General features: G+C 39.8%; 1 protein-coding gene across 4 annotated transcripts; it reads right to left on the bottom strand.

Moving 5' to 3' along the window:
* Positions 1-14: 14 nt before the first annotated feature.
* On the bottom strand, positions 15-15,490 carry LOC146636287 (protein mono-ADP-ribosyltransferase PARP14-like). 4 transcript variants are annotated; one of them, XM_085350776.1, is made up of 13 exons: positions 15,319-15,490; positions 15,097-15,226; positions 9,350-10,862; positions 9,029-9,265; positions 8,434-8,658; positions 8,293-8,347; positions 7,985-8,131; positions 6,494-6,718; positions 6,233-6,409; positions 5,493-6,119; positions 4,492-4,628; positions 3,256-3,436; positions 15-301 (listed from the first exon to the last, which is right to left on the bottom strand). In XM_085350776.1, exons 1-13 carry the CDS (start codon positions 15,488-15,490, stop codon positions 15-17), a joined length of 4,113 nt encoding a protein of 1,370 aa, XP_085206902.1. The 4 variants fall into 4 exon arrangements, with proteins under 4 accessions (XP_085206902.1, XP_085206903.1, XP_085206905.1 ...); XM_085350777.1 differs by having other exon boundaries at positions 9,350-10,864; positions 15,102-15,226; XM_085350779.1 differs by having other exon boundaries at positions 5,493-6,110; positions 9,350-10,864; positions 15,102-15,226.
* Positions 15,491-17,373: the final 1,883 nt, after the last annotated feature.

Raw genomic sequence — 17,373 nt, 5'->3', positions numbered from 1 at the left:
CTTTTCCTTTACTCTCACTTGAATGTGATGAGGTAGTCAGGGTACGCTTGGTTGTCATGAAACACAACATACATGCTGGGGTTATCTATTCTGTCTACCACACTGTCATAGCGGTCGTGAGGCTGCTGGTGGTTTCTAGGTGGAGGCACCTTCATATCATGTTGGCCATGAGTGCAGACGCCTGTGAGGACTCGGGCGACGAACATTAACTGAGAACCATCAGCAGCTGGCTTGGAGTAGGTGGGCTGAGCCGAGTAGTTGGCATTTACAGCAAAGTAGGTCCCACGACCATATGCAGTTGCTGAGGGTAGGAAGAAAAGAAAAAGAAAATTAACAATAGCTGATCACATTTACACTGTAGTGTCTTGAAATATAAATCACATGATACCCCTCAGTCTTCTAGCAGTAGATTCTTTAGGTGTCACAAATACCCTGGAAGTACAAGCTGTAGAACACAGAATTACTAGTTCACTAAACCCTCCTTTGTTACATGTACTGCTACTTTAATATCTTCCACCAGGTGTTTTAACTACACTGTTGATTGTAATTGACATGTTTTATTAGTGCATGCAGGAACATGAAAATCTTTCCTTTCATCCCAATAAGGAATCAAGCGCTGTTATTGTACTAGACCTGAAAACACCTCCACAATCACTTAAACCCAAGGTTTTATGTGTCACGAAAGCCACAAATGCTTAACAAGATTAAAAACAACAACAACAAAGCCTTGCCTTTCATATCACCCTTGAAACACCAAAGTCACCAGAAGAGAAAATAATTTATTCAGCCTTAATATATGAATGCTCTCATAATCACAGTGTATTTTTACCTGCATTGTCCTGACATTATACAGGAACAAGCAGTGGTTATACTGGATTGCCTGTTACTTGTCAAAGGTCTATTTAAACACATTAGCTCTCCTCCTTTGTAATTAGTAACAAATACTATAGTAAAAACTTAAATCGATGCACCATTAGAGTCAATTCTCTGAAGCGGGGATCATCTTTTAACCATTCTCGTATCAAGTTGTGCCCTGGCCTGAAAATCCATACAGTTATACTTACACTCATATAACAGGAAAATACTTATTACCATTATGAAAATTCACTGAATGCAAACTGTGAAAAAACTGAATGTCACCCTAAAAAAGATTGAAGCAGGGGTGCTGACCTTGAGGTCAAGGCTAATGAGATTTGAACTCAAACAAGATCTTTATTAGAGACACCTATGGTATCGATTTGAAAATCCTATGTTGCCTTGTTTTGTGTTATTTTGTTTGCAAAGTTGGTCACTTATGCCAACCAATGCCCGCTCGATGGACTGATGGGGTAAAAAAATCCCCCCAAAAACCCGAAACTCAATACCTTAATAATTAAATCATCTTTAGCAGCAATAACTTTAAGTACCGTAATTGTCGGGCTATAAGCCGCTACTTTTTGCACAAGCTTTGAACCCAGCGGCTTTTAGTCAGGTGCGGCTTTTCTATGGATTTTCCATGATTTTTGTCATATCGTAAGACGATTTGTTTTGTGTGTTCCGCTGTTGTACGGCACTACGTTGCCTGGCGGAAGGATCGGGGTTCAAGAGTGGTATGTTAGTCACATGTCCGTCCGCCAGGCAACGTAGTGCCGTACGAAGTAGCGCGAAAAACAAACTTCAAAGTAGCACTACGCGTTCAGCGGGAGTCGTGGATGATGAGCGGCGATAAACTTGCGAAAAGCAAGTTATGCTCAACTCCACCGGTGGATTCTGACAGCGTGGAAAAGTGTGAAAGCATCCACGATCACCAACGGATTTTGAAGGGCTGGACTGCTGCATGATGGAGAGGAGGACACCGCCACGGCCCTTCAGAGGGTGTTCGACTCTGACACTGACAACGAGGATTTCTTTGGTTTTGAAAGTGACAACGAAGGAAAGGAGCTAAGAGTGGATGACGAAGCCATCCTGAGCCTATTTGTATCCGACACTGGAGGAGAGGACTTTGGTGGTTTTAGTGCGCAGGAAGAAGAGAAAGATGGTAGTGAATGACTGACTTTTCTTCTTGTTAAAGCCGTGTCACTGCACCTGAGCCTAAAAGGTAGGCCGAATCTATTTTTCTGGTGTGCTGTAGGCTACTGTTATGTACTACATGTGCAAATATGTACCCATAACTTGTTTTTCAAAATATTAATAAAAGTGATGTCTCCAAACAGCCATCTCTTTCCTGACAATTCCCTTTGTGCATATTCTCTTACATATGATAAGTCAACATTGAAACACCTGCGGCTTTTAGTCAGGTGCGGCTAATGTATGTACAAAACAGGATTTTCCCCTGATTTTAGCTTGTGCGGCTAATATTCAGGTGCGCTTTGTAGTCCGGGAAATACGGTAATCATTTCCTGTGTGGCTTTATCAGTCTCACACATTGTTCTGGTGACATTTCAGCCCACTCTTCTTTAGCGCGTTGCTTCAGTTCATTAAGGTTTGCAGGCATTCATTTATGCACAGCTCTCTTAAGGTCCCACCACATCATTTGAGCAAGGACACTGGGCCATTGCAGCATTTGCAGCTATTGTGTTGTAGATTTGCTGCTATGCTTGAAATCATTGTGCTTTTACGTAATCCAGTATTGGATTTTTTTTAGCTGTCAGCCTCACATTAGACTCTCTAGAACAGAGGTGCTCATGTTGACTTGTGGTTGCAAAAAAAAGAAGCAACCCTTACAAACAACACACAGTCAACAGACAGTCTGTTTTTAGTTGTACAGTCATAAACTTTAACATTTAACATGCTAACGACACCTGCAGAGTCTGAGATGTAGCTCTTGGGTGTTTTGCAATTTCTCTGAGCATTGCAAGATCTTGATCTTGGGGCAAGTTTGCTGGGACGTCCACTCCTAGGAAGATTGTGGTATTGTGTTGACACACACCTGAATGCTCTCGACCAGTAGTAGTGCCAAAACTTCTGTTTTTATAAAGATGCTCACACACATGTAAGCATTAAGGGGTCACTTTGGCTTTCATACACTGCTTCCTCCTTTTAGCTTAATTTTTGTTAAATGAATAATGAAACTTAATATACCACGTTTTCCTATCATCTGAGGTTTTATTTACTTAATTTTAGACTAGACTGCTAATGACAAGGTTACTTTTATTTTGCCCTGCAACAGAAAACCTGCAACTCTAAGAAGACTCTGGTGTTGACTTTGGTTAGAACATGTTATGCAAATTATTGGCACTGACAGTTTGCACTTGTGGATTATAAAAAGATTATCACCATTTTGTCCAGCAAAGCGCCTGTTGAATCCAGTTTTCATTATGGAGTTGCAATTTTCCTGGGTCGTCCCGTGGTACAGAAGTTTCTCCCCTGCTCCTCCCTCCTGTGCATTCTTATCAGAAATGTGCTTCTTCTGTGCTTCATAGGCGCGACGCAGGTGAACGTTCTGCAAACGGTCAATCTGACAAGAGAGAAGATGGACAAAGGATCAACAAGCTGCCAAACAAGGTAATCAAGGATATTAATTACATCTGAGGGGTAGTTTTATGCTCATATTCTGAGGGCCATAAATTGAGGTGTGCATCTCAGGTATGAGAAGATTCTGTGTTGTAAACATCGATCAATTAATTACCTTAAATCTGCAAATCTGAAAAACTGAAAACATGATGATTTGCAGGCAGGTTTTACAACTGTATTGAAACTTTCTTTGTATTGTGAATGAGAAAATTATGTCATCATCAATTCAGTGGACTTCAGATATATGAAACTAAAACTAAAATCCAGAATGAATGAATACAATTAAAAAATAAATAAATACAATTTAATTAAATAAATCATATCTTTCAAATGGTGAATTTAGTTTGTTTATATAATGTGACATTGACTGATTTCTTGTAACTTGGAATTACATTGTGATCTTTTTTACTCTTCCATTTTATCTATAAATTTATTAGTTAAATATCCTTTATTTACTGATAAATGAAGTTTTTGCATCTATGTTGGGAGTGAAGCACTGGAACAGACTGAGTGAGGAACTGAAACAATGTCCCAGCATGACCACTACAAAGATACGGTTTGCACTCGCTTTTTACACAAACACTGTGTTTATATATGTGTATGTGTGTGCACATGTATATTTGCATCAGTATGTGTGTATATGTATGTATATATCTCTGGGCATGCTACTGGGGTTACAAAACCAAATACACGGAACAAACTTCGAGGTAGAATTTATGATAGGATATGTCATAAAAAGGAAGCAATAATAAATAAATAAATGAATAAATAAATAAATAAATAATGGGAATTACTGTAAATAATATACCTAAATATACATAAATATTAAAGCAAATAAAAACAGAAATATTTTTTACACTTTACACTTCATTAATAACATTTAATATCATTGGTTGTACTGACTACAAAAGAATAAAGTAGTGATGCAGCATGCATATAATAAAACAGGTAATACAATTAGAAACTGAAACGTTCCTTTACGCAAGGAGAGCCACCCACCTTCATCACAGTTTTGGCGACGGTTCGTTTGAAGGCCTCCTTCACTGTTCGGTACTCTGCAGAAGAAGACTCCAGGGGAATGACCATCATATTTTCACTGGCAGCCATGCTGTCCCAGTACAGAGGGAAAGTAAAGTCTGAAAGAGACAAGCATATATAGCTTATACAGCATACAAACAAGAAGACACAGAAAGAGCTTATGCTAAGCTTTATTATTTGCCATTTACTACAAATTCTTGTAGTAAATTCTCATTCCCTCATACAATGCATCAACCATAGATGTAGTGTCTTGATGGAGGGTTGTGGGTAGTGTAGGTCACAGTGGGTAGAGCCATCTTCCTAGACCCCTGTTTCACAAACCCACACACGTCTGCCAGCTACTGGGCAATTCTTTGGCACCTTGAGCCCGGGAATTTGAGCTTGGCTCACACTAGGGTGGCCAAAGTCTAGGAGGGTCGGTTGCCTGTTGCCTCTAGCCCTCTGGGACTCCCACCCCTTGGCTCTGAGCTGCCCATTTAAGGGCCTCCTTTCTTCTCCTGCTGGCATGGAGGCACAGATATCACTGAGATGTGTGGCCTCAGGTCTTTGGTACTCTTGGGGGCTTCAAATGGTTCTCCTGGATCCATCTCTATCATGCTCTGGCTCCTGAGAGGTGTTATTGCAGCTTCCCACACTCATTTTCATGTATATTTCGTGACAAAGACGCATACACATACTCTTCTCTCTCACTCTCTCTCTCTCTGTCTGTCACACACACATGCACACACAGATATTTATGTAGCTGTGCATTTTTAAAGTTTTGTGTTCGAGGTGTTGTATGATTGTTTTTCTTACAGGTGCGGCAGGTTGCAATATATTATGCATTTCTATTTGTACTCCATCCTTTCATTACATCTTATACACTTTAACATTTGTTTCTTTTGAGTTTGTATTACTCTCAAGCATCAAACTCCAGTATCAGTCGGGCTCATTTTGTAAATCATTGAGAACTATCTTCTCACCTGTGAGATTCTCAAGTCGTTTCAGCTTCGTTGTCTGTCTCAGTGATTGTGTGGCCACCATTCTCTGTAGATTAACCTCCCATGTGAGTCCCTGTGCATCTGTTATTCCTTCTGTTAATTCGTCGCTTTCCAGTTGGTGATTGGCTGTTCTGGGAAGTCTTTCCCAGTTACCGTTATGTGCCAGGATGCACCAAACAACTCGAAGGTACAAATCCTCCTCCTCCCTGACTCTTACCTCTCTAGCAAGAGCCATTAACTGACACTGATTCATTTTCTGCATCACCCGGGTGACCCCGTCTTTTAGCCCGCTCACTGTTAGGGTGCCAGCCTGATCTGTTTGCATGAATAAACCCTCAGACTCCACCAGCTCCTTCAGCTCCATCATGTCATCCTGGTCGAGGGGTTCCAGTTCCTCCTTTGAGAAGGTGTTACTGGAGCACTGCGTCTGATATTGATGCTTCAGCTTTTCCATGGCATCGTCAACGTCCTTTTTGGAAAGACCCAGGAACGTGAAGACAGACTGCTGACTTGTAGAGCTGATTTGGAGACTGCTGAGGTATGCACTCACAGAATGAGGAGGCTGTTGTTGCTGTACTTGAACTGGAAGTACTGGAAGTACTGGAAGTACTAGAACAAATCAGTAAAAAATTTCAGTAAAATAATTTTGAATCAGTTTTTATTTTAAAATTCATTACACTAAATAACTACACAAAATGTCAGTTTGTGAATATTTCTGTCACCTCTGTTGATGACAGCTGGGGAATACATCTGCATCGCTTCCTCTTTAAAAGTCAAGAAGACATCGATCTTAATCAGGATGAGACGGATGTCAGTGAGGCTGGTCATGATTGATGCAGATGACTTGATCCCTCGAAAAATGGCTCCTGCCACAATCGCAGGATCCAAACCTCCAGCTCCTGCAAAAACACCCCTGCCTCTTAGGTGTGTGTGTGTGTAGCACAACAAACAGAATAAATAGAAATGCTGAACAAAATACTTACCAGCACACATGGCAGGAATTGCCACTGAATTATATTTATGTGATTCACAGTAACAAATGATATCACACACAAGTTGTTCAATGAGGACTTCATCCTGTTCTCCATGCACATGTAAAATAGCTTTACTGAGGAAGTTTCCAGACTGGGTCACGAAAATTTCTCCTCGATTCACTGTTGCTGCCGCCTGTGGTTCAGCTAAAGTTGAGATGTCTTTGCATAAGCCATATATAGAGAAAGAAAAAATATATTTTAAAGGATGTCAGTGAAGGCAAGTTTGTGCTACATGCTAATCTTGTGCTAGTTTTAGCATGCTAAAAAAGCTAATCAGCACCAGGACTGATGATTCTGATGATGGAGGTTACCAACCTTTACATAACTATTGCCATCTATTTTGGTAAATGGTAAAAAATGGTAAATGGCCTGTATTTGTATAGCGCTTTACTTAGTCCCTATGGACCTCAAAGCGCTTTACACTACATTCAGTCATCCACCCATTCACACACTGGTGATGGCAAGCTACACTGTAGCCACAGCTACCCTGGAGCGCACTGATTTTGTTAGTAACATGCCAAATTTTGCTACTGTAATGTTTAGGGTCAGTTGCACAGTTGAGTAACAAATACATTTTGATTTGTTAGCATGTAATAAAAATCACAAATACCAATCTTATGGTAACATTAAAAGAAAAACTGGGGTTTCAAAAAGAGTAAGATAATCTTAGTAAAATGAATGTCTAATGCCTATTGGTAAAATATATTTAATAAATGTATTTAATTAGTAAGTACAGCTTTGGAAATAGCAACAATAATAATAATGCCACAGTTTCATCTTAAGTTCCAATTTGTGTCACAGTTGGATACGTTTCCTGAATAGTTACTCATCAACCCTATATTCCCAAATCAATCCACATGCATTTATGGGAAATGGTACTCAAAGGTAAGTCAAAGGCTAATCCCTGCCAAACCTTCTTGGCTGAAGATCAAACATTTCTCATGCTGAGTTGACACCACAGGCAGCGTACCAGTTCACCTGTTCATCTCTGTTCCCTGCCAGACTGTCACTGAGTCACTTGTCTGTGTTACAGTTTGATTGCTTTCCATCACCTACGCCTGAGAGTTTTACATTTTGCCATCCACTAAGCCTGTTCCTGCTGAATGTGCCTAATTTGCACTAGATTTCATTATGTGAAACTATAACCATGATAGGTATGAGATCCAAAATATAAGAAATTATCTAGTTTTACAGCTCCATATACATTAGAAATTAGTGGCTTTCTAATACTTATGATGTTCAACCATGACTATCTGTTAAGCTCTTCGTAATTATATGCTGAGGTTTTTAGCTAATGTAAGTGACCTGCTGATAATGCTAGATGAAAACTTTGATCCTCAAAGATTATATTCATATGGGCATCCCCATTTTTGAGCAGATATTCATGAACAGCTGTTTGACTTTGCCATAGTGATCCTCCTGCTCACCAAGGTTACTTACCAAAGTTAAAACTTTGGGAGTCTGTTATGTTCACCACAGCATCTGTAGTCTCATTAGTGATGTCACCAAACACCACATGTAGTTTAACTCCACTTCCCACTGTTATGACGATGTCATCTAGGTCGCTGGTGAGGGACCTGAAGATTGCTGAGACGAAGAACACCACACATTGATTTTGTCTGATATTTAGTCTGATGGCTGAGGGTGATAATGAAGATGGTAAAATATGACACTGGCTGAAGGCTTTTTATCTGCTCACTATTCATTAATCTCACATAATGAAGACAGTCTGAGTAGTGCTAGTTTACCTTGGCCTCCCTGGTTCATATTTAAGCCGAGCTGTTTGTAGACATCGTGGTAGCACTGTAGATAAAAACACAGAATAACATGATGAAAGATGGATGCCTTCATGTTACATATCAGATCAGGACATATCGATTGACACTGACCGCCTCAGAATCAGGGTAACCAGGTTTAATCACAATGTGGATGTTTGTAAGAGATCCAGAGGATGCAGATAATCCAAACTGGTGAATGATGTCGGTCAACACTTGAATAGCTTCTCTCAGCGGGTATTGTAAAACAATTCCTGGCCCAATGATTGGAATGGCCACTGAACCCAAATTCAGCTGTGCACAAAGCTCCAGACACCTCTTCAGACCGTTACCAAGAGCCTGCAAATCAAAAGTTACATATTTTAAACTATGTTTTCAAACTCTTGGATTGCACACTGCAACTAACAGAGCACACATGGAAAACAGTGAGGCTTTGGAGGATAAATCCTCCCTTGCAGTTATAGGTACAGTTAATTGACTAGTTTGTGTGTTAATGCTTTTACTTTTCAGTTAAATATTTTATTATCTTTTCTTTTGTCTGTTCCTCTAGTTTTGAGTATACATGCTTAGATATCATCTGATTATTCAAATTAATACTTTCATCTATTTACAGCTATAAAGTGCATTTCAATGGTTTTCTGAAGGTAAATTAAATATGAATTAGCACTTTTCCATCACCAGAAGTGTTAATGAAAGTCCTTAATTTTACCTGAACACTCTGTCCTCTTACTCCATCCCAAGGCAAGCACTCAATGAAGAAAATCTTGGAGCAGCCCAGAGATGGAGGTGCATCAACCAGCTGAACATCACCAGGGGCGAGGGCACAACTGGCTAAGACTGAATCAAACTTTAACTTTAATATATTCCCAGCTTTGGCCAACAAACTTTTGCCAATATTTGTAGAAGTCAGCTGTTTGTTGAGCATGGGGACCACCAGAACATCCACCTGCAGAAATCATTTTGAATAACATGAATGTTGATATTTTATTTTGAGACTATGGGAAATAGAATTGAATGGAAATAATCAAACCTGTTCATTTTCTAAACTGCTGAGTTTGATCTTCAGGTTTGTTCTGTTGATTGCAGAGTTTCCAACTGTGCTGTACATGCTGCTGCTGTAGCTGAGAGATCTAGGTGTATCACTGAGTCTGCTGGTGTTTCGTGGTCTTTGCACGTTTGGGATGGCTGCAGTTTGCTTATCTCGGATAATGACGTAACAGGAGCTCTCTATCAGCTCTTTAGTCACTTTACCCTCTTCCTGGAAGTACTGCTGAGCCCCTGGTCCATCTAGAGTCAAAGTGTCTACTACAACACTGTCTAGAGTTGATGTTAGGGCCTCCTTGGCCTCCTGAACATGACATCGAGGACCAGACACAAACACACAAGGATTTGGAAAATGTGAGGCTTGTAAGGTCACCTTGGTCTGCTTCATGCCAATCAAGTCTAAGATTTTATTAAAACAGTCGACCATTTCAGGATGAAGCAGATTGATGGTTTCTTGAGTTGAAACTTGATTCAACTGGAAGTCATGAAGAACTTCATTGAGCTTGGCCACATTTTCACTGAAGCCCACCAGTTGGACGTTGGTTGTTGAGGTTCCCCTGGCGCCTGGCATGTAGCTGATGTCCACTCTGAACTCTCTACTGTTTGCCTCGTTCTTGGCTTTCATCAGAATTTCTTTCAACCTGTTGAGATCTATTGCACCCTGCAGCTGTACAGTGGTCACTTTAAAGTCTCTCATTACTGCTGCCTCGGCCATATTTAAAGCATCAGAGGACAAACTGGACAGAACCAGATCTGCACCCACCTCAAAGAAAACAGGGTTTCTGAGCCTTTGCTGGAAGCGAGTTTGGTATTTTGGGATGGCATCACTGGTCTTCATGAAGGTTAGCAGAGCTGTAGGGAACTTAACGCTCTTCTCCTTTATGTTCTTAATCAGTTCAACCAGTTTTGTAGCTCCTGACTGCACCTCTTTGTCAGGGCCCTCCAAAGTGATCATGGCACTACCTCTGATGATTGTAACCTCTGGACAATTAGCACGCATTTCTCGATTGAACTCTTCTTCTATGAGCTTGAAGTTCCTCTCCACAATTGGCATTACCTTTTTGGTGGGTAGGCGTTTTTCCAGAATTGCAATCTTTTCGTTCACGGCATCAACCTCTCCCACAACCACAGCATAGCCACTCTCTGTGTAAACTTTGATATCATCTGTCTTAAAGGCCGAGTCCTGCAGTATCATTTTCACCAGTTTTGGCTCAAGCACATGATAGCAGAGGTAGGTCTCGGTAAGCCGAATAAAGACCCGATCCACTTGGCACTCCCATTTCTCTGCAGCGCCACCAAAACCACCTCCTGGCCCCTTGTCAACCTCTCCTCTAACCAAAACCTCCTCTTCATCGAAATTTAGCTCCACTGTGCAGCCGATTGATGACAGTTGTTTTTCAAAAATTGTGTATGCTTTACAGTTGTCTCTCAGGAAAAACAGCAGGAAAACATCTATCCTGAAAGTCTTCTCAAGACCTTTTATGTTTGAGTTTCTAGAGCTCTGAAAGAGGGAAAGAAAAAAAAATCTGTCAATTTATGATATACGATAGGCTACTTATTGTAAACAGTGGGAGTGTACCACATAGGGTTGGACATTAAGTAATACATAACCCTTATTCAAAACCTCTAATCAACGTAATCTTCGCCATGTCATGTATTTTATTTCTTTTCTCTTTAAATCTGTTAATAATTCATCCATTATGTACTATGTTAGCTATGTCCAGTCTACAGCATACACGAGATCCATCATGGAGTAAACATGAAACACTGAGCCCACTGCTAAATTAAAATTCAGTGTTTGTTGTTTGGACACATCAATCATTCAATCATCATAAACTAGTTCTACAAAAAAACAAACAAAAAACAACAACATTGATTTTATGGCAGTTGCCCCAATTCATACAGTCCTTTCTGTTATAGGTAAAACCACATTAAATTAATATTTTTGTTTATATGTTTTTCTTTTTGATTGCTATGTCTGACTATGACACTGTGTTATAAAAGAAATATGCTACAGGCCTGTTTCTAAACCAGTCTGGGTATTTGTGTACAATGTAAATGAAAGCAGAATGCAATGACTGGTGAATAATCTAAAACATGATGTTGAGGTTTTTTTTTTAATCTGTGTGCAAACGAGACGCAGTGTCCATGGATTCCACAAGGAATTTAAAATTTTGTGTGACCGAACCACACAGACAAACAATCTCTGGCCACTATATTAGGTACACCTGTTTAAGCTTATTAATACATATGGATAATCAACCAATCACATGCCACTAACCATTTAGACATGGTCAAGAGGATCTTCTGAAGTTCAAACTGAGCATCAGAATGAAAAATAAATTTGAGCTGCTTTAATTTATTTATTTTCCCACACAACCATCTCTAGGGATTACAGAGAATGGACTGAAAAAGAGAAAATATCCAATTCTCTGCATGAAAACGTCTTCTTGATGTCAGAGGTCAGAGGATGGCCAGACTGCTTCGAGTTGATAGGAAGGAAACAGTAACTCAAATAACATCACAACATTATAATAAAAAATTAACAGCAAAGATTTAAAGCAGCACTGAAGTCTTCTCTGTTACTCTCAAGGTGTACCTAATAAAGTGTCCAGTGAGAGTGTTACCATCTGGCTTTTTATGACCTATGTTTTTAAAAACAGTATGTCACAAAACGGCTGTGTGAGGGAAGGAAAAGGACCCAAACGGAAACTCACAGAGATGAAAAATGTGAACTGCTTTATTGCAGGTGTAGAGGTGATACAAATAGAAATAAACTAAACTGCGACAACCTATAAACTCATGGGGAGACACAGGGAGAGTCACACAGCTATGAGGGAGGACACTTACCTAAATCCACAGAGGGATGACAAGGAAGTGAGAACACACGAGGAGTACAGCTGATACGAATAACCATAACGAGACAGGGGAAGCTAGACTGAACAGAAAAAACACGGGACCTTCACAGTAAAACAGGAAACATGATATGGGTGGGAGTGGAGGAGAGGCAGGTGGGAACGAGGGAACACAAGGGAGAGCACAGGCAGACGGCCTGGGGAAACATGATGGAACACAAGGCACAAGGACTCACACAAAGAAACAAACACAGAGGGAGACACAGGGGGTAAAGACACGAGGGGAATCTAATAATCAAAAGCAAAGCAGAAAAACCAATTATAGAATAAACACAGTGGACGTAAAACACAAATAATAACACCAAGTGACAAAAATACAAGCGAACTCAAAACACTTTGTCAAAAGGACCCAGGACCATGACACAGTATCTTTGATGGTATGGAGGTGGAGTAACATACAGGGAGTGCAGAATTATTAGGCAAATGAGTATTTTGTCCACATCATCCTCTTCATGCATGTTGTCTTACTCCAAGCTGTATAGGCTCGAAAGCCTACTACCAATTAAGCATATTAGGTGATGTGCATCTCTGTAATGAGAAGGGGTGTGGTCTAATGACATCAACACCCTATATCAGGTGTGCATAATTATTAGGCAACGTCCTTTCCTTTGGCAAAATGGGTCAAAAGAAGGACTTGACAGGCTCAGAAAAGTCAAAAATAGTGAGATATCTTGCAGAGGGATGCAGCAGTCTCAAAATTGCAAAGCTTCTGAAGCGTGATCATCGAACAATCAAGCGTTTCATTCAAAATAGTCAACATTACTAAATCTCCATTTGCACTATTTGCCTATTTGCACTACTCTGCCTGGTTTACACTCAATGTCATTTACCCTTACCTGAATATTGTATATTGTATATTGCATAGCTTTCTTGCTAATTTGTATTGTATTTATTTATTTAAATTTTTACTTTTTAATTATTTTATTTGCATTTTTTAATCACTCTCTTTATTTAAATGTTCATTTGCTATTTCATCTAGGGTTTGAGAGTAACGGAATTTCTATTCTCCGTATGTCCTGTACATGTGGCAGAATTGACAAATAAAGTTGACTTTGACTTTGACTTTGAACAGGGTCGCAAGAAGCGTGTGGAAAAACCAAGGCGCAAAATAACTGCCCATGAACTGAGAAAAGTCAAGCGTGCAGCTGCCAAGATGCCACTTGCCACCAGTTTGGCCATATTTCAGAGCTGCAACATCACTGGAGTGCCCAAAAGCACAAGGTGTGCAATACTCAGACACATGGCCAAGGTAAGAAAGGCTGAAAGACGACCACCACTGAACAAGACACACAAGCTGAAACGTCAAGACTGGGCCAAGAAATATCTCAAGACTGGTTTATCTAAGGTTTTATGGACTGATGAAATGAGAGTGAGTCTTGATGGGCCAGATGGATGGGCCCGTGGCTGGATTGGTAAAGGGCAGAGAGCTCCAGTCCGACTCAGACGCCAGCAAGGTGGAGGTGGAGTACTGGTTTGGGCTGGTATCATCAAAGATGAGCTTGTGGGGCCTTTTCGGGTTGAGGATGGAGTCAAGCTCAACTCCCAGTCCTACTGCCAGTTTCTGGAAGACACCTTCTTCAAGCAGTGGTACAGGAAGAAGTCTGCATCCTTCAAGAAAAACATGATTTTCATGCAGGACAATGCTCCATCACACGCGTCCAAGTACTCCACAGCGTGGCTGGCAAGAAAGGGTATAAAAGAAGAAAAACTAATGACATGGCCGCCTTGTTCACCTGATCTGAACCCCATTGAGAACCTGTGGTCCATCATCAAATGTGAGATTTACAAGGAGGGAAAACAGTACACCTCTCTGAACAGTGTCTGGGAGGCTGTGGTTGCTGCTGCACGCAATGTTGATGGTGAACAGATCAAAACACTGACAGAATCCATGGATGGCAGGCTTTTGAGTGTCCTTGCAAAGAAAGGTGGCTATATTGGTCGCTGATTTGTTTTTGTTTTGTTTTTGAATGTCAGAAATGTATATTTGTGAATGTGGAGGTGTTATATTGGTTTCACTGGTAAAAATAAATAATTGAAATGGGTATATATTTGTTTTTTGTTAAGTTGCCTAATAATTATGCACAGTAATAGTCACCTGCACACACAGATATCCCCCTAAAATAGCTCAAACTAAAAACAAACTAAAAACTACTTCCAGAAACATTCAGCTTTGATATTAATGAGTTTTTTGGGTTCATTGAGAACATGGTTGTTGTTCAATAATAAAATTATTCCTCAAAAATACAACTTGCCTAATAATTCTGCACTCCCTGTACATGGCATTGCTTCCTTGTCTACAAAGGCATTAATGCAAAATAGTATGTGAAGTATTTGCATCTGTATCTGCACACTGTGCCATCCACATGATGTATTTTCAGGGAAGGCTTTCTTATTTAAAAAATGCTGAACTAGACTGTATATTTACACTCTGTATTAACAGCAAGACTCAGAAGTGAAAGAAACCTGAGAACTGTCAGCCACTGAAAACACTGAGGCACAATGAAATGAAAGCTATAAAAAAGAGGGCCCAGCAAAAGTGGAGCAAACACATAGTTCTCTATATTTGTCCCTGACGTCAAATTTAATGATCGTGTATCTTTTTTTTAAAAAAGCACTGTTTTACTATTTAAAATGTATTCTTTGCAGTACTTACAGTGTCTTTGAAATATTTTATAATCATCTGTTTTTTGTCAATATTGTCCTCAGCTGTCCAACTTCCCCTGGAGGCTAACTCATTCCTCTTAAACTGATTTGGCCACATTATTCTGACACTCAGTTTTTACTGTAACCAAAAGTCATGTTTGAAAGTGCAGTAAACTGTACCAGTGATTGGCTTGTCGATGGCTGGTCAGAGGTCTGTGGTGAACTTGTCCGGCTCACGGTCAGCCGCACTTCTCCACTCGGAAGAGTGATGGTGTGAAACTTCCTCTGCAAAACTCTGTCTTGATCTGGAAAACATCCATAAACAGAGTCACTGAAACAGCCTGAATTTAAACACAAATCTAAAAAAAAATATTTTACAAATGACCGACTGTCCTACCCTCTTTTAACTTGAAACAGATTTTATAAACGCTTCCTCCGAGTTTTTCAAGATTTCCGCAGTCGCCACCCCCGGAGTCTCGCCTTTTCTGAAAGTATCTCCTCACTTTCTCCTTCTCTCTGTCTGTAAAGTCAGTGGCTTCAAAAAACAGTGGATACGGATATTGATCCATTTTATCTGCAATTCTACACTAACATGAGAACTTTCAACCCGTCAAACACTCGTTTGTGCCGCTCTGTCACGGCCCGTTTTTGTTTCAGTTTCAGTTTTCAAGAATCGCATCCTCGTGTTTACACTCCCACACAGCAGTAGGAAAAGTGCACATTTAATTCTCAGGGGCTTTTCTCGGCTCACCTGTTCTGCAGGTACTTTAAAGGTGTTTCAGCTGTCAGAGTATAACTCTAAATTATATTCATGTCTTAATATGGTTTTGAGAAAGACATTTTACCAGTAATTATGCTGACAGCAAATAAGGGTTTGAACTTTATGTTTTATCTGATCCGATAGAAATATTTTAGTAAAACAACAACTGAAACAACAACAAATATATTTCACATAAACCCATCCATCCATCCATTCGTCCTCTTGCGCTTATCCCTATCTGGACGCAGTGGAGCTGGAGCCTATCCCAGCTACCATAGGTCTGTAGAGGCGGGGCACACCCTGAACATACAGGAATCCCTCCGTGTAAAACCTTCCTTATAACCCTTACCACACCAACCCCGACTCAACGAGTGTCAGAGGAATGAATCTTAAAATCTGGACATCAGTCCCAGGTTTTGTACCTGTATCTTTCATTTTTCTGTCTCAAAGAGTTTATTTTAAGAGCAAACACAGTGTATCTAAAAATTCACAGGGCAAAAAAGCGTTATTGATTTAATAAATTTTGAAACAGTTTAAAATTTTCATGAAGCTACTAAACAAACTCAACATCCTTTATTATTCACTGCTCAGGAAATTAAACATCTTTCACTTTAGTGTGAAACACTACAGTTACTTTTGTGCTCTCATAAGTCATCAGTTACAGATTTTGTCTTGATCTTCCACAGTGTTCTTCCACATTCTCACATGTAGTTTCAAGTAGTAATCTAAAAATATCTAAAGCTCAGAACCCAAACTTTAGAGTCCAATTGAAGTAAGCTTAGTTTATTATGCATGAACAAATAAACAAATTTTTCAACATATGGTTTGAATAACATTGTTGAAATGCTCATATTTTAGGTGTAAATTGTCAGAAAGACCAGAAGTGACCACACATAAATTGTATGTCTCAACATCAGCAATGATCTGTGCCTCTTTAAATATGTCCTTCCCATTCAAAGGTGCTTCAGCAGCCCCGCCTACAAGGGCTGGGAAAATCCGCCTCTTCTATTTCCATCTCACTCTGCTAAGTAAGGACCCAGACTGCACTGTGGCAGAAGCAGTTACACAAAGTAAAACTTGTGCTGTCATGAGCAGCCAGTTTTCTTTAAATTTAAGTTCAGGAATTTAAACACAGAGATGTTTGAAGATGGATTTATGTGCCGTTAATGTTGTGTAGTTGACAGAGTGACTATTTGATTGGCTGCTCAGTTAATAGTAAGTTATATAAGAAGATAATAACAACAACAACAACAACAACAACAACAATAATAATAATAATAATAATAATAATAATAATAATAATAATAAGATCATTAGAGCAAAAATGTTGTTCAACACAAAACAGACAGCCCCCTATGAGCAAACGGTTTGCTTTGCTTTCATTACATGTTTGATGTCCTGTTTATCAAAGTTGGATTTTAGGGGTGGATTTTTACATGTCCTGTGTGTACTTCAGGTGTCTGGTAGAGGCAAAGTGAGTGAAGAGATGATAGCAACTGTGGAGTTCACAAACCCCTTCAGCTTCAACCTGGAGAACGTCTACATTCGCATGGAAGGACCTGGGATGATGGAGCCAAAGTCCAGGTATTACAGGTGAGTGATCATGAACAACTGTTTGTATAAAATATTTCCACATAAAACCAAAAACTGGTTTCAGTTTCATCTTATTCCTTTGGATCTTTCCAGATTAAC

Source organism: Diplotaxodon limnothrissa, linkage group LG3, assembly GCF_057381915.1.
Source record: "Diplotaxodon limnothrissa isolate DT_005_m linkage group LG3, D_limnothrissa_male_GT1.1, whole genome shotgun sequence".
Classification (NCBI taxonomy): domain Eukaryota; kingdom Metazoa; phylum Chordata; class Actinopteri; order Cichliformes; family Cichlidae; genus Diplotaxodon; species Diplotaxodon limnothrissa.
The sequence above is the reverse complement of the archived record's forward strand: the minus strand, read 5'-3'. Positions and strand labels throughout refer to the sequence as shown.

What these genes read in the sequence shown, in the direction of transcription:
- LOC146636287 (XM_085350776.1), bottom strand. Translation starts at nt 15,490, where the DNA reads ATGGATCAATATCCGTATCCACTGTTTTTTGAAGCCACTGACTTTACA. An exon ending in CTGTTTCAAGTTAAAAGAGG is followed by an intron (nt 15,227 to 15,318) that starts GTAGGACAGTCG and finishes GATGTTTTCCAG; the next exon opens with ATCAAGACAGAGTTTTGCAG. An exon ending in TAAGAGGACAGAGTGTTCAG is followed by an intron (nt 8,659 to 9,028) that starts GTAAAATTAAGG and finishes TTTGATTTGCAG; the next exon opens with GCTCTTGGTAACGGTCTGAA.